This window comes from Tachypleus tridentatus, chromosome 9 (genome assembly GCF_004210375.1).
Source record: "Tachypleus tridentatus isolate NWPU-2018 chromosome 9, ASM421037v1, whole genome shotgun sequence".
Lineage (NCBI taxonomy): Eukaryota > Metazoa > Arthropoda > Merostomata > Xiphosura > Limulidae > Tachypleus > Tachypleus tridentatus.
In genome coordinates, this window is record NC_134833.1 from 140,167,138 (window position 1) to 140,193,156 (window position 26,019).

General features: G+C 31.1%; 1 protein-coding gene across 1 annotated transcript in view; it reads left to right on the forward strand.

Moving 5' to 3' along the window:
* LOC143226518 (sodium/potassium/calcium exchanger 4-like) overlaps positions 1-26,019 on the forward strand; it is a 94,358-nt gene that overhangs the window by 41,558 nt on the left and 26,781 nt on the right. The window contains exons 5-11 of the mRNA XM_076457554.1: positions 1,072-1,175; positions 3,552-3,626; positions 4,688-4,767; positions 6,390-6,508; positions 10,889-10,985; positions 22,748-22,844; positions 24,960-25,048. Of these exons, the coding sequence (XP_076313669.1) occupies positions 1,072-1,175; positions 3,552-3,626; positions 4,688-4,767; positions 6,390-6,508; positions 10,889-10,985; positions 22,748-22,844; positions 24,960-25,048 (661 nt within the window). The remainder of the gene's footprint in view (positions 1-1,071; positions 1,176-3,551; positions 3,627-4,687; positions 4,768-6,389; positions 6,509-10,888; positions 10,986-22,747; positions 22,845-24,959; positions 25,049-26,019) is intronic.

Sequence of the window (26,019 nt, forward strand, 5' to 3'; positions counted from 1 at the left end):
GAAATTAGGCTGAAAGAAATTAGACTCAACCCCGATAAACCAAGGCAAAATGACAAGTCTGAACTCACTCGATATATTAAAGTATCGTCATTGAATGAAAATGGGCTCTCCTGCTAGTACAGTTGTAAGTCTATGGATTTACAACACTAAAATCAGAGGTTTGATTTCCCTCTGTGGACTCAGCAGATAGCTCGATATCGCTTTGTGATAAGAAAGTGCCTACCCTTATTTCTGTATGGTGTTCCTTTTGTATGTGACGCATATGTTGTCTATATATTGCGCAAGTCTTGCCTATTCTCGAAATTTGTAGGGAATTCATGGAAGTACAAAAACAAACAATACTTTATGATGAAAACGCGCGAGAATATTGGTGAAGATTCTAGAGAGTCCGTGACTTGTATAAATGCAACGCGCAAAGGAGAATATTATTGGACAGCTACAGTCAGTACTCTATAGGCCTAGGAGGCTACAATTGTGATTAACGCCTATTAACCGGAAAACTACAGAACTGGACAAAGAATGTTTATAGATTTCTAACATTGCAAATCGTTTAACCTCAACTAATTAATACTTACACGAAGACATTAAATATCTTCATTGGTAAGAAATGCACTTGTAGCGATGCGAGGTCAATCAAGTCTGGCTATCTTAAATGAGGTGCAACAACATCAACTTGGAATCAAATACGAATTCTATGTCATTGAATAAAATGCAATGCCACTGAATTCAAATACGTTAATTTTTCTAACCATGGTATTTGAATACAAAAAGAAATACTTTCAAAGTTGTGTTAAAATACGAATACACTATGTTTGCTAACTGCCTTTCATCTAGTCTGTCTAGTTAAGAATAGGTATCGCAGATAGTCCTCAGGTAGCTTAGCGTAGAATTCAAAACAAAACAAACCAATACAGATTCTGGACATTACGTTTAAACTACAATGTTTCTCTAAGAGGTAGTCTCGTTATGGTGTATTTATAAAAATGAAGGAACTTCGTGATGTTTCGAATTGTATGTTGTATAAACTAACCTCCAGAATGGTGATTTGAGACTGCTTAACTTTGATTTCAGGGGTGTTTATTACTAAAGGAGATGTTGGAACAGCGACAATTGTGGGCTCAGCTGTCTTTAATGTTCTCTTTGTTATTGGAATTTGCGGAGTTTTTGCAGGTCGGGTAAGTGGTCATTTAGTGAAGATAATAACATATTAAGCTAATGATGGAATCTTTGTAATTTCTGTGATTTCTCCTCTTCGAAGAGATTCAAGTTCGTGATCATTTGTTACGTATATACTCACTTTCGACGCGTCAAACTATTACTATAGTAAGCTGTACCACAGTTTTTAGCCGTAGCATAGCAGCTCAAATAATGGCTCTAAATTTTTCAAGTACAGACTTTTAGCTCATAGCCACATCTCTTGACTAATTTTAGATCTAATTACAGCCGCAGTTATTAAAAATTCTCTCTTGCTTTTAATAAATATCGCAAATTGTCCTCATTGGTTCGGATCAAATATGAGTGTTAGTAGTTAAAATTGATAGTATTATCTATAGGATAATTTTAAAAATAAAATAAAAAGAAGTTACAGAATAGAGTTATAACATTTCACCTGATAAATTTAAACCTATCAGGCGTTTTTTATTGGTGTTTAACATCCACAAGATGTCGACCAGCCAGTACATAAATCGCACAACTAATCTTGTAATATTACTGATTTACATTAGTAGCCCCCGGTAAATCTATATATTTCCAACGCTGAATTCTGGGTTTCGATTTCCTGCAGTAAATTGAGAGAATAGCCCAATGTAACTTTGTTTTAAAATAAATTTATATCAGTATTCAAAAACATATATTTATATCAGTCCATTTAAACATTTTTTTATTCTGTACTAGGAATTTCAAGTATGTTAAAACTTGTATTGGTTAATGGTAAGTTATTAGGTTGTCCAGAAATAAATGTCGAAATTCTCACGATGACATTTAGAAGCTGAATGTTGAGTTGGTTTAATCCAGCGTTTGTCGCTTACAAGGTGTCTTAATTGTCTGCTGTTTCAACTCTATTCAGAGTAAGTTTTGCAACCCTCAAGGCAGCATGGACAAGGACATTCGTCTGAATTTCTTTTACAACTTTAAACTTGGACAAAAAGCTACCGAAACTACACGGAACATCAACCAGGCATTCTGCCATGGATCTGTTACTGAATGTACAGTTCAGTGTTGATTCCAAAGGTTTCGACATGGAGTTGAAAGTCTTGAAGACCATGAAGGTCGTGGAAGGAAGCCATCTTTAGATGAAAGTACATTAAGGGAAGCAGTTGAAATAGACCCTCGCACAGCAGTACGTGAGCTTGCAGAAAAAGCTAGGCACAAGCAAATCATGCATTGCTAACTACCTGAGTGCTTGGAAAGACAAAAAAGTTGGACAAGTAGGTTCCGCGTGAGCTGACTGAAGATCAACAAAATCGGCGTTGTGTGACCTGTCAAGGATGACGCTCCCAAAATTGAACGAATTGAGAATCGAGGCTTTGCCTCATCCACCTTATTCCCCAGACCTTTCCCCTACAAATTTTAATTTTTCCAAGTACTTTTTCAACAATAAACGCTTTCAAAACCAGACAGCTGCAGAAGAAGCTTACAGGGAGTTCATTGACCACAGAAACTCTGATTTCTACAGCAGGGCCATAAACAGCATCGTTACAGATTGGCAAAAGTGCGTTGAAGCAAATGGTGCTTACTTTGATTAAAGCATGTTTTACAACACTGGTTTATACTTTTTCAAACTTTGCAGTTTAAAAACGACATTTATTTCTGGACAACCTAATACTTTGAAATTCTACGTAACATATATATTGATTAGCGTCGGATATAATTTAATAACCTGTAGGCTAGTATGTTGCCAAAATGGTCAATAAGTGATTCCGTGTGGCAAATGATAGTCGACATCCATCAAGCTGAACGTGCGCGTTCCTTCAACTATTTCATAAACAAAACAAACTGTTTACATCCAACCAATAAAATATCTAAAGATGAGAAGAATGAATAGAAGTAATCGTTATTGGCATATATGACGTCACCCATTAATTTAATGATGCTGTCAGTGTTTAATGTCTTCTTGTAGAGTATAATTATTTCTTTATATACAAGCCTAACTAGATATGTACATGACGAGATAAAACTAATTTGTATGTAAAATGATTAATACTTTCAGTACTAGAGTCGACTTTGCTTTTGTAAAATAATATCCTCAGGCGTAAGGTAATACCTTCGGACTTACGTTAGATAATACCTTCATATTTTTAAGGTACTACCCTCAGACGTACTTAAAATAATGTCCTCAAAATTTTTAAAGTACTACCCTCAGACTTACGTAAAGTAATACTTTCAGAGTTATGTAAGATAATACCCTCAGACGTGAAGTAATACCTTCTTCAGATTTTTTGCAAGATAATACCCCTAGAGACAATAATGTTTGTCGTTTATTTCACCTACAATATTATTGACTGATAACAAATTTATTTCTGTTCAACAGGTAATTTTTTTGTGACTTACAGGTCATCATATTGAGCTGGTGGCCATTGTTCCGAGACTCATCCTACTACGCTCTAACTGTCGTTGTGTTAATTATTGTATGTATATTAACATATATATGTGTGATTATTTCTTAGGTGTCTTTTAATTATTGTAAGTATGTGTGTGTGTGTGTGTGTGTGTGTGTGATTATTTCGTAACTGTCTTTAAAGATAGATCGTAATAAAACTTTTGTTTCATAAGGTTGATGTGACTGAACGTAAGGTTAATTAATAATATTTTACTCGGTAACAAATTCCATATTAGTTGTTTGTTGCTAGGTAACAAGCTCAAACACATATTTCGTTCTCAGCTCAATGGTAGAATCAGTTTTCATTTGAACAGCAATTTACCACACGAGCACACGTGCCGAAAAATTAATCCTCGTGTTTCGGTAACTTCGAATATTTGATATAGTACAGATTAGATGACAGCCTCTGGTACCTGATGCTTGGGTTCGAGCTCACGTGTAATTTCAGAAGAATCGACGGTAAATGCAATATATAACTAATATCAAGTAATAACGTTGTAACTAACATAGAAAATTTAAAAGAGAAAAAAAAGAGAATATGATATATGAAATAACGAAGCTAAAAGGCAGCTTTCCTCAGAATGGTGAAATAAGAGACATCAAATGTATTTTATGTGATAACAAAGCCCGAATTCAGCTGTTTGCAAGAAGTAAAAAATAGAAACGTTCTCGACATCTTTACGTCGCTTCAAATGGAACAGAAGTCGGAAACCACTTCTACGTCTATCTGTCTATTTGTCTTTCTCGATCTACAGATTTTCAGTACAGACTTTTACAAGCTGCGTAACTTTATCTACAAATTTTGTTGAAGATTTTTAGTGGCTATGCAGTTCTTTATCTGTATATATTCTGTATGGGTTTTGATAAGCTATTTAAATCTCTATTTACAGATTATTTGAATATTTCGATCGGCTATGTTTTGAATTCAAGATATGAATAATTATGCTTTTCTGTAATTTGTGTTGATCATGTAAAGTGTGGAAATCTACAGTGTTTTGAAACATTAGTTTGTAACTGTAATCAAATAGAATTCAATACACTTTATTTTAAGCCTAGTTAGTCATCGTGGTTTCTGTTTTTTTTTTACAGATCATATATGACAACACAGTGAGTTGGTACGAGTCTCTTGTCATGTTGATTTTTTACGTCATCTATATTTTGCTGTTGAAGTAAGTTTCGTGAAAGAACGATATATGTTGTATTGTTGTAAGTTTATACATTTTATGTTGTATGTTATTTGTATGTGTGTGTGTATCACACTCAGCCTGATGAGCTTTAGGTTGAGCGAAACGCGTCGTCCACAGTGGATATGGCGAAGAGAGCGTGGTTGGAATACTGTTATTACACACTCTTCCAATCTTTGAAAATCCTTAAAAAACTACATAAAGAATGAAGTTCTAAAAATGCAATAGGCCTTATATTGATGTTTTATGATAAGTTTAATTAATTACAATCATGCTTTGCCAGCTTGAGACAAGTGTTCACACCAATAACACGATTACTAGAAATTTCTAATTTGACATCGACATTGGTTCAGCACTTTCGAATATATATATCAAAATAAGACCTTCCGTGAAGAATAAAATTAGTTGCGCTTAAAGTTATTACACAAAGAAATGGATTCCCAAACAGCTCCATTGGCGAAATAAACACTTTTTACTTGATTGACTTGTTAGATGCGTATTTTATATAAATGCCCATTAACTACACTTTTGATATCTTACTATAAGTGATATATTTAAGTGATATCTATAAGTGGCTCTTTCTCTATTTAGAGTTATCATCATAATGTATGATGTAGCGATCTATGAAGCTGAGTATATCATCCTTCTTCATCTTTTTCTCGAAGTATTTGAACGATTTAGGAGTCTCTCGTGGAGTGACTGTATGCTTGTATACATATATGAATGCCAAGTCAACACAAAATGACCAACCATAGCTTAATTCTGGCGGGAATGCACAAAAATTGTTACTTAGCAACCAGTCTCATTACACAGTTTTGTTGTTAATTTTTATATAGCGTTCTAAGTTTACACAATCCATTGTAGCACGCTTGTTGAAACCAATTAAATTTGGAAGTTTTGTAAGAATTGTAAATTTTTAGAATACGTTTAATTAAACATACAAGGACATCATTCCATGTAACGTGAGCGCTTTCGAAAATGCTCGTATCGTTTTTTTTTTTTTGTGTGAAAATGATTTATTTAACATACTCGTCTCACTGACATTACGAATTTAAACAACATATTTAGAATACTGCTATGAAGGATGGTTTCATGGATCTATTGTAATTACAATGTTACCCACTCGGTGGCTAAGAGTTCAATCTGGGAAATTATAACGCTAAAAATCGTGTTTCGAAACTCGCGATAGGCACAACAGAAATAGCCCATTGTGAAGTTTTGCACTGAACGACAAACAAACAGTTTCAGTTTATAGGCGTTTCTCAACTGTTGTAACTCGTGCTAGTGGGCTAATTTATGGGATCATGAAAAAAGAGCCAGTCCTGCCAGTACCAAACTGCTTTGATGCTGCTCAAGTATACCAGTATCATACCCTGTATCTACAATAGTAATACCCTTTCTATGCAACAAAGCCACGATGTACATTAAAAATCTGGAAATAGAAAATATTCTAACAACTGAGGTAGGGTTAAAACTTGTTTGACGTCACGGCCAATAGGAGTCGCTCGACAAAAGCTTTGTCTTTCACGCTATATTACAGTTGTTTTTTAAATAAATTCATAAATTTGGAGTATAAGTTCTAATTACGTTTTCCTGGACTTCTTCAGGTTTAACACCGAATTAAAACAATTGGTGTCTACCAAGGTTTCGTCCTTGCAGGAAGACGAAACTGTTGCTATAAACATCATGTCGAAGACGAACAACACGAAATGCTACACTTCATATGGTAAATAAAGTACCAACTTAAATATTGTTATATGGCAAATAAAGTACCAACTTAAATATTGTTATATGGCAAATAAAGTACCAACTTAAATATTGTCATATGGCAAATAAAACACTAACGTAAGCATTGCTATATGGTAAACAAAGTACCAACTTAAATATCGTCATATGGTAAATAAAGCACCAACGTATTTTCATATGGTAAATAAAGTACCAACTTATATACTGTGTTACATCTACGTCAAACTCTTCTTTATGAAAACACTTAGATGTCATTTTTGGTAAACTCTTTTATCTAGCTGACAATATATGAAAATGTTGTTCTCAACTGGACAGAGTACGTGTGTTGATACATATGCAACTGAAAGAACAAAGTCAACAGCCTCAAAAAATTCTTTCACAAAAATATAGAGGTTATTGTAAAACGTGAATACTGCCAATCCATTACATTTGAAAATTATCCGTATTAGAATTTGAAAAATAAAGAGTCTTTAGCACAAACTAAGTTTTTCTAGCTAAGAATAAGAAAAATAAAATACAAATATATATATATATATACATATTAGTAGAAATTATATTTTAGATGTCTTAAATTATATACTTTGTTGTGGTATATCAACACAAAATCTACTAATATCTGAGTTTATGTTTAATGTTACATTGAGTTTTTACCATATAATATTAATGTCTTTGTAATTCTACTAATATTTGAGTCAATGTTACACGTGCAGTAAGTGTACTATTACCTTAGTTTATATTTGTGTTACACTATATTTCAACTATAAATACTGACATGTCACGTTAAGCCTACTAACATCTGATAAAAACACCGTAACGGAACGATATCATATTTACTGTATAATTATTAGTACTATAAGTGTAGCTACCAGTTACAATTATTATTAGTACTATGAGTGTAGCTACCAGTTACAATTATTATTAGTACTATGAGTGTAGCTACCAGTTACAATTATTATTAGTACTATAAGTGTAGCTACCAGTTACAATTATTATTAGTACTATAAGTGTAGCTACCAGTTACAATTATTATTAGTACTATAAGTGTAGCTACCAGTTACAATCATTATTAGTACTATAAGTGTAACTACCAGTTACAATCATTATTAGTACTATAAGTGTAGCTACCAGTTACAATCATTATTAGTACTATGAGTGTAGCTACCAGTTACAATCATTATTAGTACTATGAGTGTAGCTACCAGTTACAATCATTATTAGTACTATGAGTGTAGCTACCAGTTACAATCATTATTAGTACTATGAGTGTAGCTACCAGTTACAATTATTATTAGTATTATAAGTGTAGCTACCAGTTACAATTATTATTAGTACTATAAGTGTAGCTACCGGTTACAATTATTATTAGTACTATAAGTGTAGCTACCAGTTACAATCATTATTAGTACTATGAGTGTAGCTACCAGTTACAATTATTATTAGTACTATAAGTGTAGCTACCAGTTACAATTATTATTAATTATTATTAATACTATAAGTGTAGCTACCAGTTACAATTATTATTAGTACTATAAGTGTAGCTACCAGTTACAATTATTATTAGTACTATAAGTGTAGCTACCAGTTACAATTATTATTAGTACTATAAGTGTAGCTACCAGTTACAACCATTATTAGTACTATAAGTGTAGCTACCAGTTACAATTATTATTAGTACTATAAGTGTAGCTACCAGTTACAATTATTATTAGTACTATGAGTGTAGCTACCAGTTACAATTATTATTAGTACTATAAGTGTAGCTACCAGTTACAATCATTATTAGTACTATAAGTGTAGCTACCAGTTACAATCATTATTAGTACTATGAGTGTAGCTACCAGTTACAATCATTATTAGTACTATGAGTGTAGCTACCAGTTACAATTATTATTAGTACTATAAGTGTAGCTACCGGTTACAATCATTATTAGTACTATGAGTGTAGCTACCAGTTACAATCATTATTAGTACTATGAGTGTAGCTACCGGTTACAATTATTATTAGTACTATGAGTGTAGCTACCGGTTACAATTATTATTAGTACTATCAGTATAGCTACCAGTTACAATTATTATTAGTACTATAAGTGTAGCTACCAGTTACAATCATTATAGTACTATAAGTGTAACTACCAGTTACAATTATTATTAGTACTATAAGTGTAGCTACCAGTTACAATCATTATAGTACTATAAGTGTAACTACCAGTTACAATCATTATAGTACTATAAGTGTAACTACCAGTTACAATCATTATTAGTACTATAAGTGTAGCTACCAGTTACAATCATTATTAGTACTATGAGTGTAGCTACCAGTTACAATCATTATTAGTACTATGAGTGTAGCTACCAGTTACAATCATTATTAGTACTATGAGTGTAGCTACCAGTTACAATCATTATTAGTACTATGAGTGTAGCTACCAGTTACAATCATTATTAGTACTATAAGTGTAGCTACTAGTTACAATCATTATAGTACTATGAGTGTAGCTACCAGTTACAATCATTATTAGTACTATGAGTGTAGCTACTAGTTACAATCATTATTAGTACTATAAGTGTAGCTACCAGTTACAATCATTATTAGTACTATGAGTGTAGCTACCAGTTACAATCATTATTAGTACTATGAGTGTAGCTACCAGTTACAATTATTATTAGTACTATGAGTGTAGCTACCAGTTACAATTATTATTAGTAATATAAGTGTAGCTACCAGTTACAATTATTATTAGTAATATAAGTGTAGCTACCAGTTACAATTATTATTAGTAATATAAGTGTAGTTACCAGTTACAATTATTATTAGTAATATAAGTGTAGTTACCAGTTACAATTATTATTAGTAATATAAGTGTAGTTACCAGTTTGTCTGGCATTAATAACTTTATTTCGTTTCTTTAACTCACTCATTCATCCTTTCTTGGACACACTTTGTCTTCACACATTAGATGTTTTTGATTAGATATCATAACTTTTGTCAATACACACCAACAAATCACAGGAAGTAAGAATGTGATTAGTAATCAACATTAACTTTATAATTGCAACCTTATTATTCAGAACGAAACTATATTTTACAGAACCGACCAGATTCTTTAAAATATTTGGTGGTGGTTTTCTTCTTTAAGACAGTGTTTATAACTTCCAGTGTCATCAACTGCATGTAATAAGTACATCAGTGTCAAGCGCCATTATTTAAGCTAATTGCTTTAGCTAATATCACGTGACGCTAAACGTTATTTAATTAACTCAATTGCATAAATTTTGGCAAATCTGTGCTGAATAGTTTACAATGAAAAATCAGTAATAACTGTCCACTCGAATGATTCCTTTGGAAACTTTGAGTCAGAAACATCTCATCTAGTTTGATTTCCTGACTAGTATATATTTATCTGCAAGTCATCTCACTTTATAATTTAGCTACTCTAAATCACCTGTCTGTAATCCGAATGGCAAAAGCTAAAAATCTGTCCACTTCTACTTATAAATGAAGCTTTAATAAAAATGTTAGATCGATAGCTTATGTGGCTTTTTGCGCGAGCGTGCACTAATATTTTCGACAAATTTGAGCGGTGTTTTTGAATAACTTTGTACAGGTGGCTTATATTGCGTCATCAAAATAGGCACCTAACTGTAGGTTGAAAAGATTTATGAGTGTAACAAATCTGAACAAAAACATTCATAAAAAGCTAAGTATGTTTTTCTCTCAAGTAAAGTTTCTGTACATTTGGTGCAAAGAAGAAAAAACGGGAGTCACTCAATCAAAGTTGGAAATGTTATATCTTAGGTATTTCTTAATGGATTGTCTTAAAATTTGTTATCTGAAGTAAGAGTCAGATAAAGTACATCCACTGAAAATATGTGTTAGTTTGGATTTACACAGTTCGAGGTACAGTAGGTGGAAAATCTCTAAACTATTCGTCCTATGTCCTGCAACCAGTTATTTTGGGCGCACGACAGACTAGCGTGTGTCTTGATTTCAACCATAAATATCAGCACGTCGTGGTAAGGCTACTAATATCAGAATTTATGTTTATGTTACACTATATTTTCACACTAAATACTAACATATCGTGGTAAGGCTACTAATATAAGATATTATGTTTACGTTACACTATGTTTTTACTATAAATACTACTATATCATAAGGCTGCTTATAATTTATACATAATTTATGTTTATGTTCCATGGTATTTACACGACAAAAATAGCATGTCATTTATGTTGGACGAAATATCTTGTCGGCCCTGAATATATTAGATATAGCGTGCATTACATGCTGTTACAAATTATTGTTTACCTTCACTAATAATTTCTTAGTATTTAAATTGTATCTTTTTCTATATTTCAGTGCCATTCAATGATGACATAGACGAATGTGCCCAAACTACAGTGAAATCACAACCCTTTCTTCCAATAGATGAAAGTATCCGGGACTGTCACAGACGGTGATGGTCTATTTTAATTTTTTTCTTATTGCATAGCGATACTTATTTGGAAATATCTATAATATTCAAGACTCAGGCCAAATATCAGGATAAACTGGCTAGCTCAAACGTTATCGAGTTAGTAATGAAGTTACCTAAGTAGCTGCCGTTTTACTATTTAATAACTTCTGATCAAACTTGAATACAATATGAATATTTGTTGGTTTCTTTAATTTCCCGTGAAGCTATCCAAGGGCTTTCTGAACTAACTATCCCTGATAGACTCGAGGGAAGACAGTCCACTTCGTCCACTGTCAATCCATGGGTTACTCCTTACCTACAAATAGTGGAATTAATCGTCACATTATAACTTCCCTATGACTGGAAGGGCGACCATGTAAGGTGACGAGATTTGAACCCTCGACTTGCAGATTTGGAGTCGAGTGTATGGAACAGAAGAAAATCTTAACCTAGGAATTAATAAACCAGTTATGTAAAATAAAATAAAAGCGTACATCATTTATTAATCAGTATACAAAAATTAAAACCTATAATAAATAGAATACATTAAATTGTCAGCTGGTTACAATAGTTGTCACAGGTATTTTCAGACGTATGCTGTTTATAAAGTCATATCCTAAGATAAAATGCAAAATAATTTTTACAAGTGTAAAATCGGTAAGAATAAAACATTTAAAAAAATATTTTGATCACTGTTGATGACCTCGCATGGCCAGGTGATTAAGGCACTCGACTCGTAATCCGAGGGTTGCGGGTTCAAATCCCAGTCACACCAAACATGCTCGCCCTTTCAGCCGTGGGGGCATTATACAGTGACGGTCAATCCCACTATTCATTGGTAAAAGAGTAGCCCAAGAGTTGGCGGTGGGTGGTGACTAGCTGCCTTCCCTCTAGCCTTACACTGCTAAATTGGGGACGGCTAGCGCAGATAGCCTTCGTATAGCTTTGCGCGAAATTCAAAACAAAAACAAACCAAATAACAATTAACTCCAGGAAAGCTAACTATAAAAATACAGTACGTCATTACTTACAAGGTACGTAAAAATGTGGTGTGTACTTCTGATATCCACACGTTTTAACAGTACACGAAGCTTGAAAATACTAATAACTGATCAACTGTTTACACAACATCAACAATCAGGAAGTCATAAACAAACGAACACTACCTGTTTATATGAAGAATGATTTCAATGTTCTAGTTAGTTCACTAAAAGCTCTTCATCTACTTTTAGACATATATAAACCTTATCTGATATATTCAGTAACAATAAATATATGATATGACTAAACAGTTAATTTTTCCCCATCTACTACATACGTTCTTATAATAACTTCTGAATTTAGACCTTCACGGTTTGCACTAAATAGTACGGGAACACCATAACGTCAAAGTATTTAGTAGATATAATACGATGTGGAATATTATCACAATCTATACTTGCATTTAGTAGATGTGATACAATGTGAGGTATTATAACAATCTATACTTGTATTTAGTAGATGTGATACGATGTGAGATATTATAACAATCTGTACTTGTATTTAGTAGATGTGATACGATGTGAGATATTATAACAATCTATACTTGTATTTAGTAGATATAATACGATGTGAGATATTATAACAATCTATACTTGTATTTAGTAGATATAATACGATGTGAGATATTATGACAATCTATACTTGTATTTAGTAGATGTGATACGATGTGAGATATTATAACAATCTATACTTTGTATTTAGTAGATATAATACGATGTGAGATTTTATAACAATCTATACTTGTATTTAGTAGATGTGATACGATGTGAGATATTATAACAATCTATACTTGTATTTAGTAGATGTGATACGATGTGAGATATTATAACAATCTATACTTGTATTTAGTAGATGTGATACGATGTGAGATATTATAACAATCTGTACTTGTATTTAGTAGATGTGATACGATGTGAGATATTGTAACAATCTATATTTGTATTTAGTAGATATAATACGATGTGAGATATTGTAACAATCTATACTTGTATTTAGTAGATGTGATACGATGTGAGATATTATAACAATCTATACTTGTATTTAGTAGATGTGATACGATGTGGGATATTGTAACAATCTATATTTGTATTTAGTAGATGTGATACGATGTGAGATATTATAACAATCTATACTTGTATTTAGTAGATGTGATACGATGTGAGATATTATAACAATCTATACTTGTATTTAGTAGATGTGATACGATGTGAGATATTATAACAATCTATACTTGTATTTAGTAGATGTGATACGATGTGAGATATTATAACAATCTATACTTGTATTTAGTAGATGTAATACGATGTGAGATATTGTAACAATCTATACTTGTATTTAGTAGATGTGATACGATGTGAGATATTATAACAATCTATACTTGTATTTAGTAGATGTAATACGATGTGAGATATTATAACAATCTATACTTGTATTTAGTAGATATAATACGATGTGAGATATTATAACAATCTATATTTGTATTTAGTAGATGTGATACAATGTGAGATATTATAACAATCTATACTTGTATTTAGTAGATGTAATACGATGTGGGATATTGTAACAATCTATACTTGTATTTAGTAGATGTGATACGATGTGAGATATTATAACAATCTATACTTGTATTTAGTAGATGTGATACGATGTGAGATATTATAACAATCTATACTTGTATTTAGTAGATGTGATACAATGTGAGATATTATAACAATCTATATTTGTATTTAGTAGATGTAATACGATGTGAGATATTGTAACAATCTATACTTGTATTTAGTAGATATGATACGATGTGGGATATTATAACAATCTATATTTGTATTTAGTAGATGTGATACGATGTGAGATATTATAACAATCTATACTTGTATTTAGTAGATGTGATACGATGTGGGATATTGTAACAATCTATACTTGTATTTAGTAGATGTGATACGATGTGAGATATTATAACAATCTATATTTGTATTTAGTAGATGTGATACGATGTGAGATATTATAACAATCTATACTTGTATTTAGTAGATGTGATACGATGTGAGATATTATAACAATCTATATTTGTATTTAGTAGATGTGATACGATGTGGGATATTGTAACAATCTATACTTGTATTTAGTAGATGTGATACGATGTGAGATATTATAACAATCTATACTTGTATTTAGCAGATGTGATACGATGTGGGATATTATAACTATCTATATTTGTATTTAGTAGATGTGATACGATGTGGGATATTGTAACAATCTATATTTGTATTTAGTAGATGTGATACGATGTGGGATATTATAACAATCTATATTTGTATTTAGTAGATGTGATACGATGTGGGATATTGTAACAATCTATACTTGTATTTAGTAGATGTGATACGATGTGGGATATTATAACAATCTATATTTGTATTTAGTAGATGTGATACGATGTGGGATATTGTAACAATCTATACTTGTATTTAGTAGATGTGATACGATGTGAGATATTGTAACAATCTATACTTGTATTTAGTAGATGTGATACGATGTGAGATATTGTAACAATCTATACTTGTATTTAGTAGATGTGATACGATGTGAGATATTATAACAATCTATACTTGTATTTAGTAGATGTGATACGATGTGAGATATTGTAACAATCTATACTTGTATTTAGTAGATGTGATACGATGTGAGATATTGTAACAATCTATACTTGTATTTAGTAGATGTGATACGATGTGGGATATTGTAACAATCTATACTTGTATTTAGTAGATGTGATACGATGTGAGATATTATAACAATCTATACTTGTATTTAGTAGATGTGATACGATGTGGGATATTGTAACAATCTATACTTGTATTTAGTAGATGTGATACGATGTGAGATATTATAACAATCTGTACTTGTATTTAGTAGATGTGATACGATGTGGGATATTGTGACAATCTATACTTGTATTTAGTAGATGTAATACGATGTGGGATATTGTGACAATCTATATTTGTATTTAGTAGATGTGATACAATGTGAGATATTATAACAATCTATACTTGTATTTAGTAGATGTAATACGATGTGAGATATTATAACAATCTGTACTTGTATTTAGTAGATGTGATACGATGTGGGATATTGTAACAATCTATACTTGTATTTAGTAGATGTGATACGATGTGGGATATTATAACAATCTATATTTGTATTTAGTAGATGTGATACGATGTGAGATATTATAACAATCTATACTTGTATTTAGTAGATGTAATACGATGTGAGATATTATAACAATCCATATTTGTATTTAGTAGATGTGATACGATGTGGGATATTGTAACAATCTATACTTGTATTTAGTAGATGTGATACAATGTGAGATATTATAACAATCTGTACTTGTATTTAGTAGATGTGATACGATGTGGGATATTATAACAATCTATATTTGTATTTAGTAGATGTGATACGATGTGAGATATTATAACAATCTATACTTGTATTTAGTAGATGTATACGATGTGGGATATTGTAACAATCTATACTTGTATTTAGTAGATATGATACGATGTGGGATATTATAACAATCTATATTTGTATTTAGTAGATGTGATACGATGTGGGATATTGTGACAATCTATATTTGTATTTAGTAGATGTGATACGATGTGAGATATTATAACAATCTATATTTGTATTTAGTAGATGTGATACGATGTGGGATATTGTAACAATCTATACTTGTATTTAGTAGATATGATACGATGTGGGATATTATAACAATCTATATTTGTATTTAGTAGATGTGATACGATGTGAGATATTATAACAATCTGTACTTGTATTTAGTAGATGTGATACGATGTGGGATATTGTAACAATCTATACTTGTATTTAGTAGATGTGATACGATGTGGGATATTATAACAATCTATATTTGTATTTAGTAGATGTGATACGATGTGGGATATTGTAACAATCTATACTTGTATTTAGTAGATGTGATACGATGTGGGATATTATAACAATCTATATTTGTATTTAGTAGATGTGATACGATGTGGGATATTGTAACAATCTATACTTGTATTTAGTAGATGTGATACGATGTGAGATATTATAACAATCTGTACTTGTATTTAGTAGATGTGATACGATGTGGGATATTGTAACAATCAATACTTGTATTTAGTAGATATGATACGATGTGGGATATTATAACAATCTATATTTGTATTTAGTAGATGTGATACAATGTGAGATATTATAACAATCTGTACTTGTATTTAGTAGATGTGATACGATGTGGGATATTGTAACAATCTATACTTGTATTTAGTAGATGTGATACGATGTGGGATATTATAACAATCTATATTTGTATTTAGTAGATGTGATACGATGTGGGATATTGTAACAATCTATACTTGTATTTAGTAGATGTGATACGATGTGGGATATTATAACAATCCATATTTGTATTTAGTAGATGTGATACGATGTGGGATATTGTAACAATCTATACTTGTATTTAGTAGATGTGATACAATGTGAGATATTATAACAATCTGTACTTGTATTTAGTAGATGTGATACGATGTGGGATATTATAACTATCTATATTTGTATTTAGTAGATGTGATACGATGTGGGATATTGTAACAATCTATATTTGTATTTAGTAGATGTGATACGATGTGGGATATTATAACAATCTATATTTGTATTTAGCAGATGTAATACGATGTGGGATATTGTAACAATCTGTACTTGTATTTAGTAGATGTGATACGATGTGGGATATTATAACAATCTATATTTGTATTTAGTAGGTGTGATACGATGTGGGATATTGTAACAATCTATACTTGTATTTAGTAGATGTGATACGATGTGAGATATTGTAACAATCTGTACTTGTATTTAGTAGATGTGATACGATGTGAGATATTGTAACAATCTGTACTTGTATTTAGTAGATGTGATACGATGTGAAATATTGTAACAATCTGTACTTGTATTTAGTAGATGTGATACGATGTGAGATATTGTAACAATCTATACTTGTATTTAGTAGATGTGATACGATGTGAGATATTGTAACAATCTATACTTGTATTTAGTAGATGTGATACAATGTGGGATATTGTGACAATCTATATTTGTATTTAGTAGATGTGATACGATGTGAGATATTATAACAATCTGTACTTGTATTTAGTAGATGTGGGATATTGTGACAATCTATACTTGTATTTAGTAGATGTGATACGATGTGAGATATTATAACAATCTGTACTTGTATTTAGTAGATGTGATACGATGTGGGATATTGTGACAATCTATACTTGTATTTAGTAGATGTAATACGATGTGGGATATTGTGACAATCTATATTTGTATTTAGTAGATGTGATATAATGTGAGATATTATAACAATCTATACTTGTATTTAGTAGATGTAATACGATGTGGGATGTTATAATAATCCATATTTGTATTTAGTAGATGTGATATAATGTGAGATATTATAACAATCTATACTTGTATTTAGTAGATGTAATACGATGTGAGATATTATAACAATCCATATTTGTATTTAGTAGATGTGATACGATGTGGGATATTGTAACAATCTATACTTGTATTTAGTAGATGTGATACAATGTGAGATATTATAACAATCTGTACTTGTATTTAGTAGATGTGATACGATGTGGGATATTATAACAATCTATATTTGTATTTAGTAGATGTGATACAATGTGAGATATTATAACAATCTGTACTTGTATTTAGTAGATGTAATACGATGTGGGATATTGTAACAATCTATACTTGTATTTAGTAGATATGATACGATGTGGGATATTATAACAATCTATATTTGTATTTAGTAGATGTGATACGATGTGGGATATTGTGACAATCTATATTTGTATTTAGTAGATGTGATACAATGTGAGATATTATAACAATCTATATTTGTATTTAGTAGATGTAATACGATGTGGGATATTGTAACAATCAATACTTGTATTTAGTAGATATGATACGATGTGGGATATTATAACAATCTATATTTGTATTTAGTAGATGTGATACAATGTGAGATATTATAACAATCCATATTTGTATTTAGTAGATGTGATACGATGTGGGATATTGTAACAATCTATACTTGTATTTAGTAGATGTGATACGATGTGGGATATTATAACAATCCATATTTGTATTTAGTAGATGTGATACGATGTGGGATATTGTAACAATCTATACTTGTATTTAGTAGATGTGATACAATGTGAGATATTATAACAATCTGTACTTGTATTTAGTAGATGTGATACGATGTGGGATATTATAACTATCTATATTTGTATTTAGTAGATGTGATACGATGTGGGATATTGTAACAATCTATATTTGTATTTAGTAGATGTGATACGATGTGGGATATTATAACAATCTATATTTGTATTTAGTAGATGTAATACGATGTGGGATATTGTAACAATCTGTACTTGTATTTAGTAGATGTGATACGATGTGGGATATTATAACAATCTATATTTGTATTTAGTAGGTGTGATACGATGTGGGATATTGTAACAATCTATACTTGTATTTAGTAGATGTGATACGATGTGAGATATTGTAACAATCTGTACTTGTATTTAGTAGATGTGATACGATGTGAGATATTGTAACAATCTGTACTTGTATTTAGTAGATGTGATACGATGTGAAATATTGTAACAATCTATACTTGTATTTAGTAGATGTAATACGATGTGGGATATTATAACTATCTATATTTGTATTTAGTAGATGTGATACGATGTGGGATATTGTAACAATCTATACTTGTATTTAGTAGATATGATACGATGTGGGATATTATAACAATCTATATTTGTATTTAGTAGATGTGATACGATGTGGGATATTGTGACAATCTATATTTGTATTTAGTAGATGTGATACAATGTGAGATATTATAACAATCTATATTTGTATTTAGTAGATGTAATACGATGTGGGATATTGTAACAATCTATACTTGTATTTAGTAGATATGATACGATGTGGGATATTATAACAATCTATATTTGTATTTAGTAGATGTGATACAATGTGAGATATTATAACAATCTATATTTGTATTTAGTAGATGTGATACGATGTGGGATATTGTAACAATCTATACTTGTATTTAGTAGATGTGATACGATGTGGGATATTATAACAATCCATATTTGTATTTAGTAGATGTGATACGATGTGGGATATTGTAACAATCTTTTCTTGCATTTAGTAGATGTGATACAATGTGAGATATTATAACAATCTGTACTTGTATTTAGTAGATGTGATACGATGTGGGATATTATAACTATCTATATTTGTATTTAGTAGATGTGATACGATGTGGGATATTGTAACAATCTATATTTGTATTTAGTAGATGTGATACGATGTGGGATATTATAACAATCTATATTTGTATTTAGTAGATGTAATACGATGTGGGATATTGTAACAATCTGTACTTGTATTTAGTAGATGTGATACGATGTGGGATATTATAACAATCTATATTTGTATTTAGTAGGTGTGATACGATGTGGGATATTGTAACAATCTATACTTGTATTTAGTAGATGTGATACGATGTGAGATATTGTAACAATCTGTACTTGTATTTAGTAGATGTGATACGATGTGAGATATTGTAACAATCTGTACTTGTATTTAGTAGATGTGATACGATGTGAGATATTGTAACAATCTATACTTGTATTTAGTAGATGTAATACGATGTGGGATATTATAACTATCTATATTTGTATTTAGTAGATGTGATACGATGTGGGATATTGTAACAATCTATATTTGTATTTAGTAGATGTGATACGATGTGGGATGTTATAACAATCCATATTTGTATTTAGTAGATGTGATATAATGTGAGATATTATAACAATCTATACTTGTATTTAGTAGATGTAATACGATGTGAGATATTATAACAATCCATATTTGTATTTAGTAGATGTGATACGATGTGGGATATTGTAACAATCTATACTTGTATTTAGTAGATGTGATACAATGTGAGATATTATAACAATCTGTACTTGTATTTAGTAGATGTGATACGATGTGGGATATTATAACTATCTATATTTGTATTTAGTAGATGTGATACGATGTGGGATATTGTAACAATCTATATTTGTATTTAGTAGATGTGATACGATGTGGGATATTATAACAATCTATATTTGTATTTAGTAGATGTAATACGATGTGGGATATTGTAACAATCTGTACTTGTATTTAGTAGATGTGATACGATGTGAGATATTATAACAATCTGTACTTGTATTTAGTAGATGTGATACGATGTGGGATATTGTAACAATCTATACTTGTATTTAGTAGATGTAATACGATGTGGAATATTGTGACAATTTATATTTGTATTTAGTAGATGTGATATAATGTGAGATATTGTGACAATCTATACTTGTATTTAGTAGATGTAATACGATGTGGGATATTGTGACAATCTATATTTGTATTTAGTAGATGTGATATAATGTGAGATATTATAACAATCTATACTTGTATTTAGTAGATGTAATACGATGTGAGATATTATAACAATCTGTACTTGTATTTAGTAGATGTGATACGATGTGGGATATTGTAACAATCTATACTTGTATTTAGTAGATGTGATACAATGTGAGATATTATAACAATCTGTACTTGTATTTAGCAGATGTGATACGATGTGGGATATTATAACAATCCATATTTGTATTTAGTAGATGTGATACGATGTGGGATATTATAACAATCTATATTTGTATTTAGTAGGTGTGATACGATGTGAGATATTGTAACAATCTATACTTGTATTTAGTAGATGTGATACGATGTGAGATATTGTAACAATCTATACTTGTATTTAGTAGATGTGATACGATGTGAGATATTGTAACAATCTGTACTTGTATTTAGTAGATGTGATACGATGTGAAATATTGTAACAATCTGTACTTGTATTTAGTAGATGTGATACGATGTGAGATATTGTAACAATCTGTACTTGTATTTAGTAGATGTGATACGATGTGAGATATTGTGACAATGTATACTTGTATTTAGTAGATGTGATACGATGTGGGATATTGTAACAATCTATATTTGTATTTAGTAGATGTGATACGATGTGAGATATTATAACAATCTGTACTTGTATTTAGTAGATGTGATACGATGTGGGATATTGTGACAATCTATATTTGTATTTAGTAGATGTGATACGATGTGAGATATTATAACAATCTGTACTTGTATTTAGTAGATGTGATACGATGTGGGATATTGTGACAATCTATACTTGTATTTAGTAGATGTGATACGATGTGGGATATTGTAACAATCTATATTTGTATTTAGTAGATGTGATATAATGTGAGATATTATAACAATCTATACTTGTATTTAGTAGATGTAATACGATGTGAGATATTATAACAATCTGTACTTGTATTTAGTAGATGTGATACGATGTGGGATATTGTAACAATCTATACTTGTATTTAGTAGATGTGATACGATGTGGGATGTTATAACAATCCATATTTGTATTTAGTAGATGTGATATAATGTGAGATATTATAACAATCTATACTTGTATTTAGTAGATGTAATACGATGTGAGATATTATAACAATCTATACTTGTATTTAGTAGATGTGATACGATGTGGGATATTGTAACAATCTATACTTGTATTTAGTAGATGTGATACAATGTGAATTATTATAACAATCTGTACTTGTATTTAGTAGATGTGATACGATGTGGGATATTATAACAATCTATATTTGTATTTAGTAGATGTGATACGATGTGGGATATTGTAACAATCTATATTTGTATTTAGTAGATGTGATACGATGTGGGATATTATAACAATCTGTACTTGTATTTAGTAGATGTGATACGATGTCGGATATTGTAACAATCTATACTTGTATTTAGTAGATGTGATACGATGTGGGATATTATAACAATCTATATTTGTATTTAGTAGATGTAATACGATGTGGGATATTGTAACAATCTGTACTTGTATTTAGTAGATGTGATACGATGTGGGATATTGTAACAATCTATACTTGTATTTAGTAGATGTGATACGATGTGGGATATTATAACAATCTGTACTTGTATTTAGTAGATGTGATACGATGTGGGATATTGTAACAATCTATATTTGTGTTTAGTAGATGTGATACGATGTGGGATATTATAACAATCTGTACTTGTATTTAGTAGATATAATACGATGTGGGATATTGTAACAATCTATATTTGTGTTTAGTAGATGTGATACGATGTGGGATATTATAACAATCTGTACTTGTATTTAGTAGATGTGATACGATGTGGGATATTGTAACAATCTATATTTGTATTTAGTAGATGTGATACGATGTGGGATATTGTAACAATCTATACTTGTATTTAGTAGATGTGATACGATGTGTGATATTATAACAATCTGTATTTGTATTTAGTAGATGTGATATGATGTGGGATATTGTAACAATGTATATTTGTATTTAGTTGATGTCGTAATCTCAACCATTGTTATCTTATGAATATTTTGATATATTCTTATCAAATTCTACAATAATACTTTTTTTAAGGATTTCCATGTATGAAGCTGCCTTGATGATTATGATGACACGTCATTTCCGCCCTAGTACTCGCTTCCGGTGCGCCTTTCGTAGAATTTTGTTGGAAGTAAGATTCTTTCTTTCAAGACTGGTTGTATTTATTCGTTCACATTATCTGATTTTTGATAATATGTATTATATATTAAAATACATTTTTCGAATATCACATTCATCATTATTATACAGTTAATTTCTGTGGAAAGAAAAATGTTTTTAATAATATTCCAAGCAGTTATTACAGTTCTGATTGACTTTTTGTCAATCCACGTATTAGATTGGTGCATTAACACTTTTACGGTTGAGTACATTGTAATAAAACGATTGTGAACATGGAAGTCAGCAAGTTGCATGACAAAAAAATGTGAATATAACGTTTAGTTAGAACAGAATGTATTAATCAGATTTTGACATTGTTTAGCGTTACACCGATATAGTGTAATACTATCGGAAATTAAGCGCTTTTAGGAAGGATATGTAACAACTTTTTCAGAGGCAAAATATTCACGTAATCAGATCGGGTTCAAATCGTAAATTTAGCATTTCTAAAACGAGAATATCCCTTGTACTTAATGGCATTGGAAAACAAAGGAGCGTGGATCAACTTTGGGTACCAGGACTGCCCAAAAAAAGAAAATGAAACAGGTTAGCAAACACTAGAAGTGGTTAGCAAAGAGCAGCGTCCTTGTAATAAATGAGAATCCATGAACATAAATGTTAATAACAAAATCTGTCCACGTTATCTGGACAATAGAATCAAGGATCGTCTGTGAACGGGACCAACATGCTATGGTTTTACCAAGGTAAGACTTCCAGTGATACCTTCAGTTCAACCATCACATACTTCAAGCACTCGGAGAGTTAAATAGATAATCATCTATTCTATGCAGTGGGAAATTATATTCTTCATACTATGACTGTATTAGAAAAAGCAAGTAAGGAGGATTGTGCACTATAGCCTTGACAAACTTACGACGGAGCCTCCTGTAATGGAAACTACGCTCCGTGGCTATTGTCGTCGTGCACGATCGCCAAATAATGTATGAACAGACGTGGCGACATAGAAGGTAATGGCGTGGTGAGGCTCTAAATTTGTTTTAACATAACGAACTCAACCCTTTGTACCACTGTGTCTGCTTCACCTTTTGTTGTTTTACTCCCACACAGAAAACGTATTTTATATTTGTGCTATTTTATGTCTGTATAAGCAGAGTCGAATTGGAGATGAAAAACGACCCGAAAACATTATTTTTGTACCAAGATTTTGAGGATGATGCATGAGAAAGACAAACGTTAGAGTGGTGCTTTACGTAATGCTTCATATTTTATAACATGTACTAGTTTTATTTATACATTTCACAAATAAAAGTACATTATGCACAATCTTACAATTGTAACCTATCGTTTGTTACAATTATTAGCAATTTCAGTAAAAGTACTGACCCATGTGATCACAAAATTACATGACATAAAACGAATATATACAAAAAGAACTTCAGAAGAGTATGAACTTATCTGACTTTCGCTCCTATCCACTGAAAGCCATAAACAGAAAAACTGAGATCCGGTTAAAGTTCCAGTTAAATGCTTTAAGGTATGTCTGTGGACTTAAAACGCTAAAAACCGGATTTTGATACCCGTGGTGGGCAGAGCACAGATAGCTCCTTGTGTAACTTTGTGCTTAATTCAAAACAACAACAATTTGCTTTCACTCTTTCTTTATAGTGCCCCGCTAGTACGGCGGTAAGTCTACGGATTTACAACGGTAAAGTCAGGGGGTTCTATTCCCCGCGGGGGGGGGGCTCAGTTGATAGTCCAATGTTGCTTTGCTATTAAAAAAATTCATAAATGCTTTAAAAAATCTCTTTTTTTTACGTTGACTGTCAGTCTATTTTAACCCCGTGTAAAATATTTCACTGAATTCGGTTTAAATATCCAAGTTAAGATAAAATGTAATACAATCGATAAAAAAATGTTCCGAGTTCTATTAAAATATTATGAGTTAAGACAAATGTGATACGTCAAATTACAACGCGAAAAAATCAGTTAAAATGTCAGAAGTTAGTTAAACTGCTATTTGTTTGATTAGATCATGACAATTTCAGTTAAAATGTTGGAGAACATTATATATGTTCTCCAGTTATAAAAAGTTAACTGACTTCCTTTTTTGTTTGAAACTTCGTAGCAACGACGAATTAAACAGGAGTCAACAAAACTGGTTTCCCAGTCATCTGTAGACTTCACCCACTTTCTTCGGGCCCAGAGGAGTATCAGGTAAGGTGGTTTGTCATGACATTGATAGATCTAACTCACTTTCTTCGGGCCCAGAGGAGTATCAGGTAAGGTGGTTTGTCATGACATTGATAGATCTAACTCACTTTCTTTGGGCCTACTGTTAAATTAACTAGTCAAGTTATTATTAGACACTATTCAGTTTTTACAGAATCAGGTAAGTGGGATAGTGCGGTCACTGGTGAATTCAACTCAGTTTCTGCAGTTACAAAGGGGTAACAAGTAATTGAATCAAAAAGTACATCTTTGTGTTTCACTGACCCAAGAGATTATCTTTATTGTTGTCAAATGAGGCTTGAAGTTATCTTACCTCACGAGGTGTTACAAACGCCACAGGTCACAGCATTTTTGTAATATTAACAAGTTCAGAATATTCAGGTTTAGTACTAAAACACTGTAAACTGTATTTAATGTTGTATGTTTAATGTTTTATGAGACTAAACGCCTCGAGTTTACATTTTTCAAAGTCTATAAACAAACCTTCGTCAGACTTCAAAAATGGATGTAAATTGTAATACCAAGATCAACACTTACAACTGGGTTTCAAAATTCATAAGGTATCAAAAATATATACCAGCTGATTTAAAGTGTTAAAAACAGGCCGTTAATTATTCTCAAAGTTCTAGCGTCTAACAGTGAACGTGTCAATCTGTCTCTGTAATTAAAAGAACAATGCGCGTCATTCAGTTTGTGCGTTGTAGCTCACATGGAAACCCTATATTCTTTTACGTTTATACCAGTGCAAAAATGAATGACTTTAAGGTGCTTTGCTCCGTCTACTTAAAGACAACAACTTTATTAACATAAACAAACCTGAAAAGAAACACATTAAGTTATTTATTTACCTATTCTCGGTTTATAAGTAACGCAATACCATTTTATCTCAAAAGAAAATCCAACAAAAGCCTGAGAGTCGGCAGTTATGACTAATATTTAAATATGCTTCGAACGCA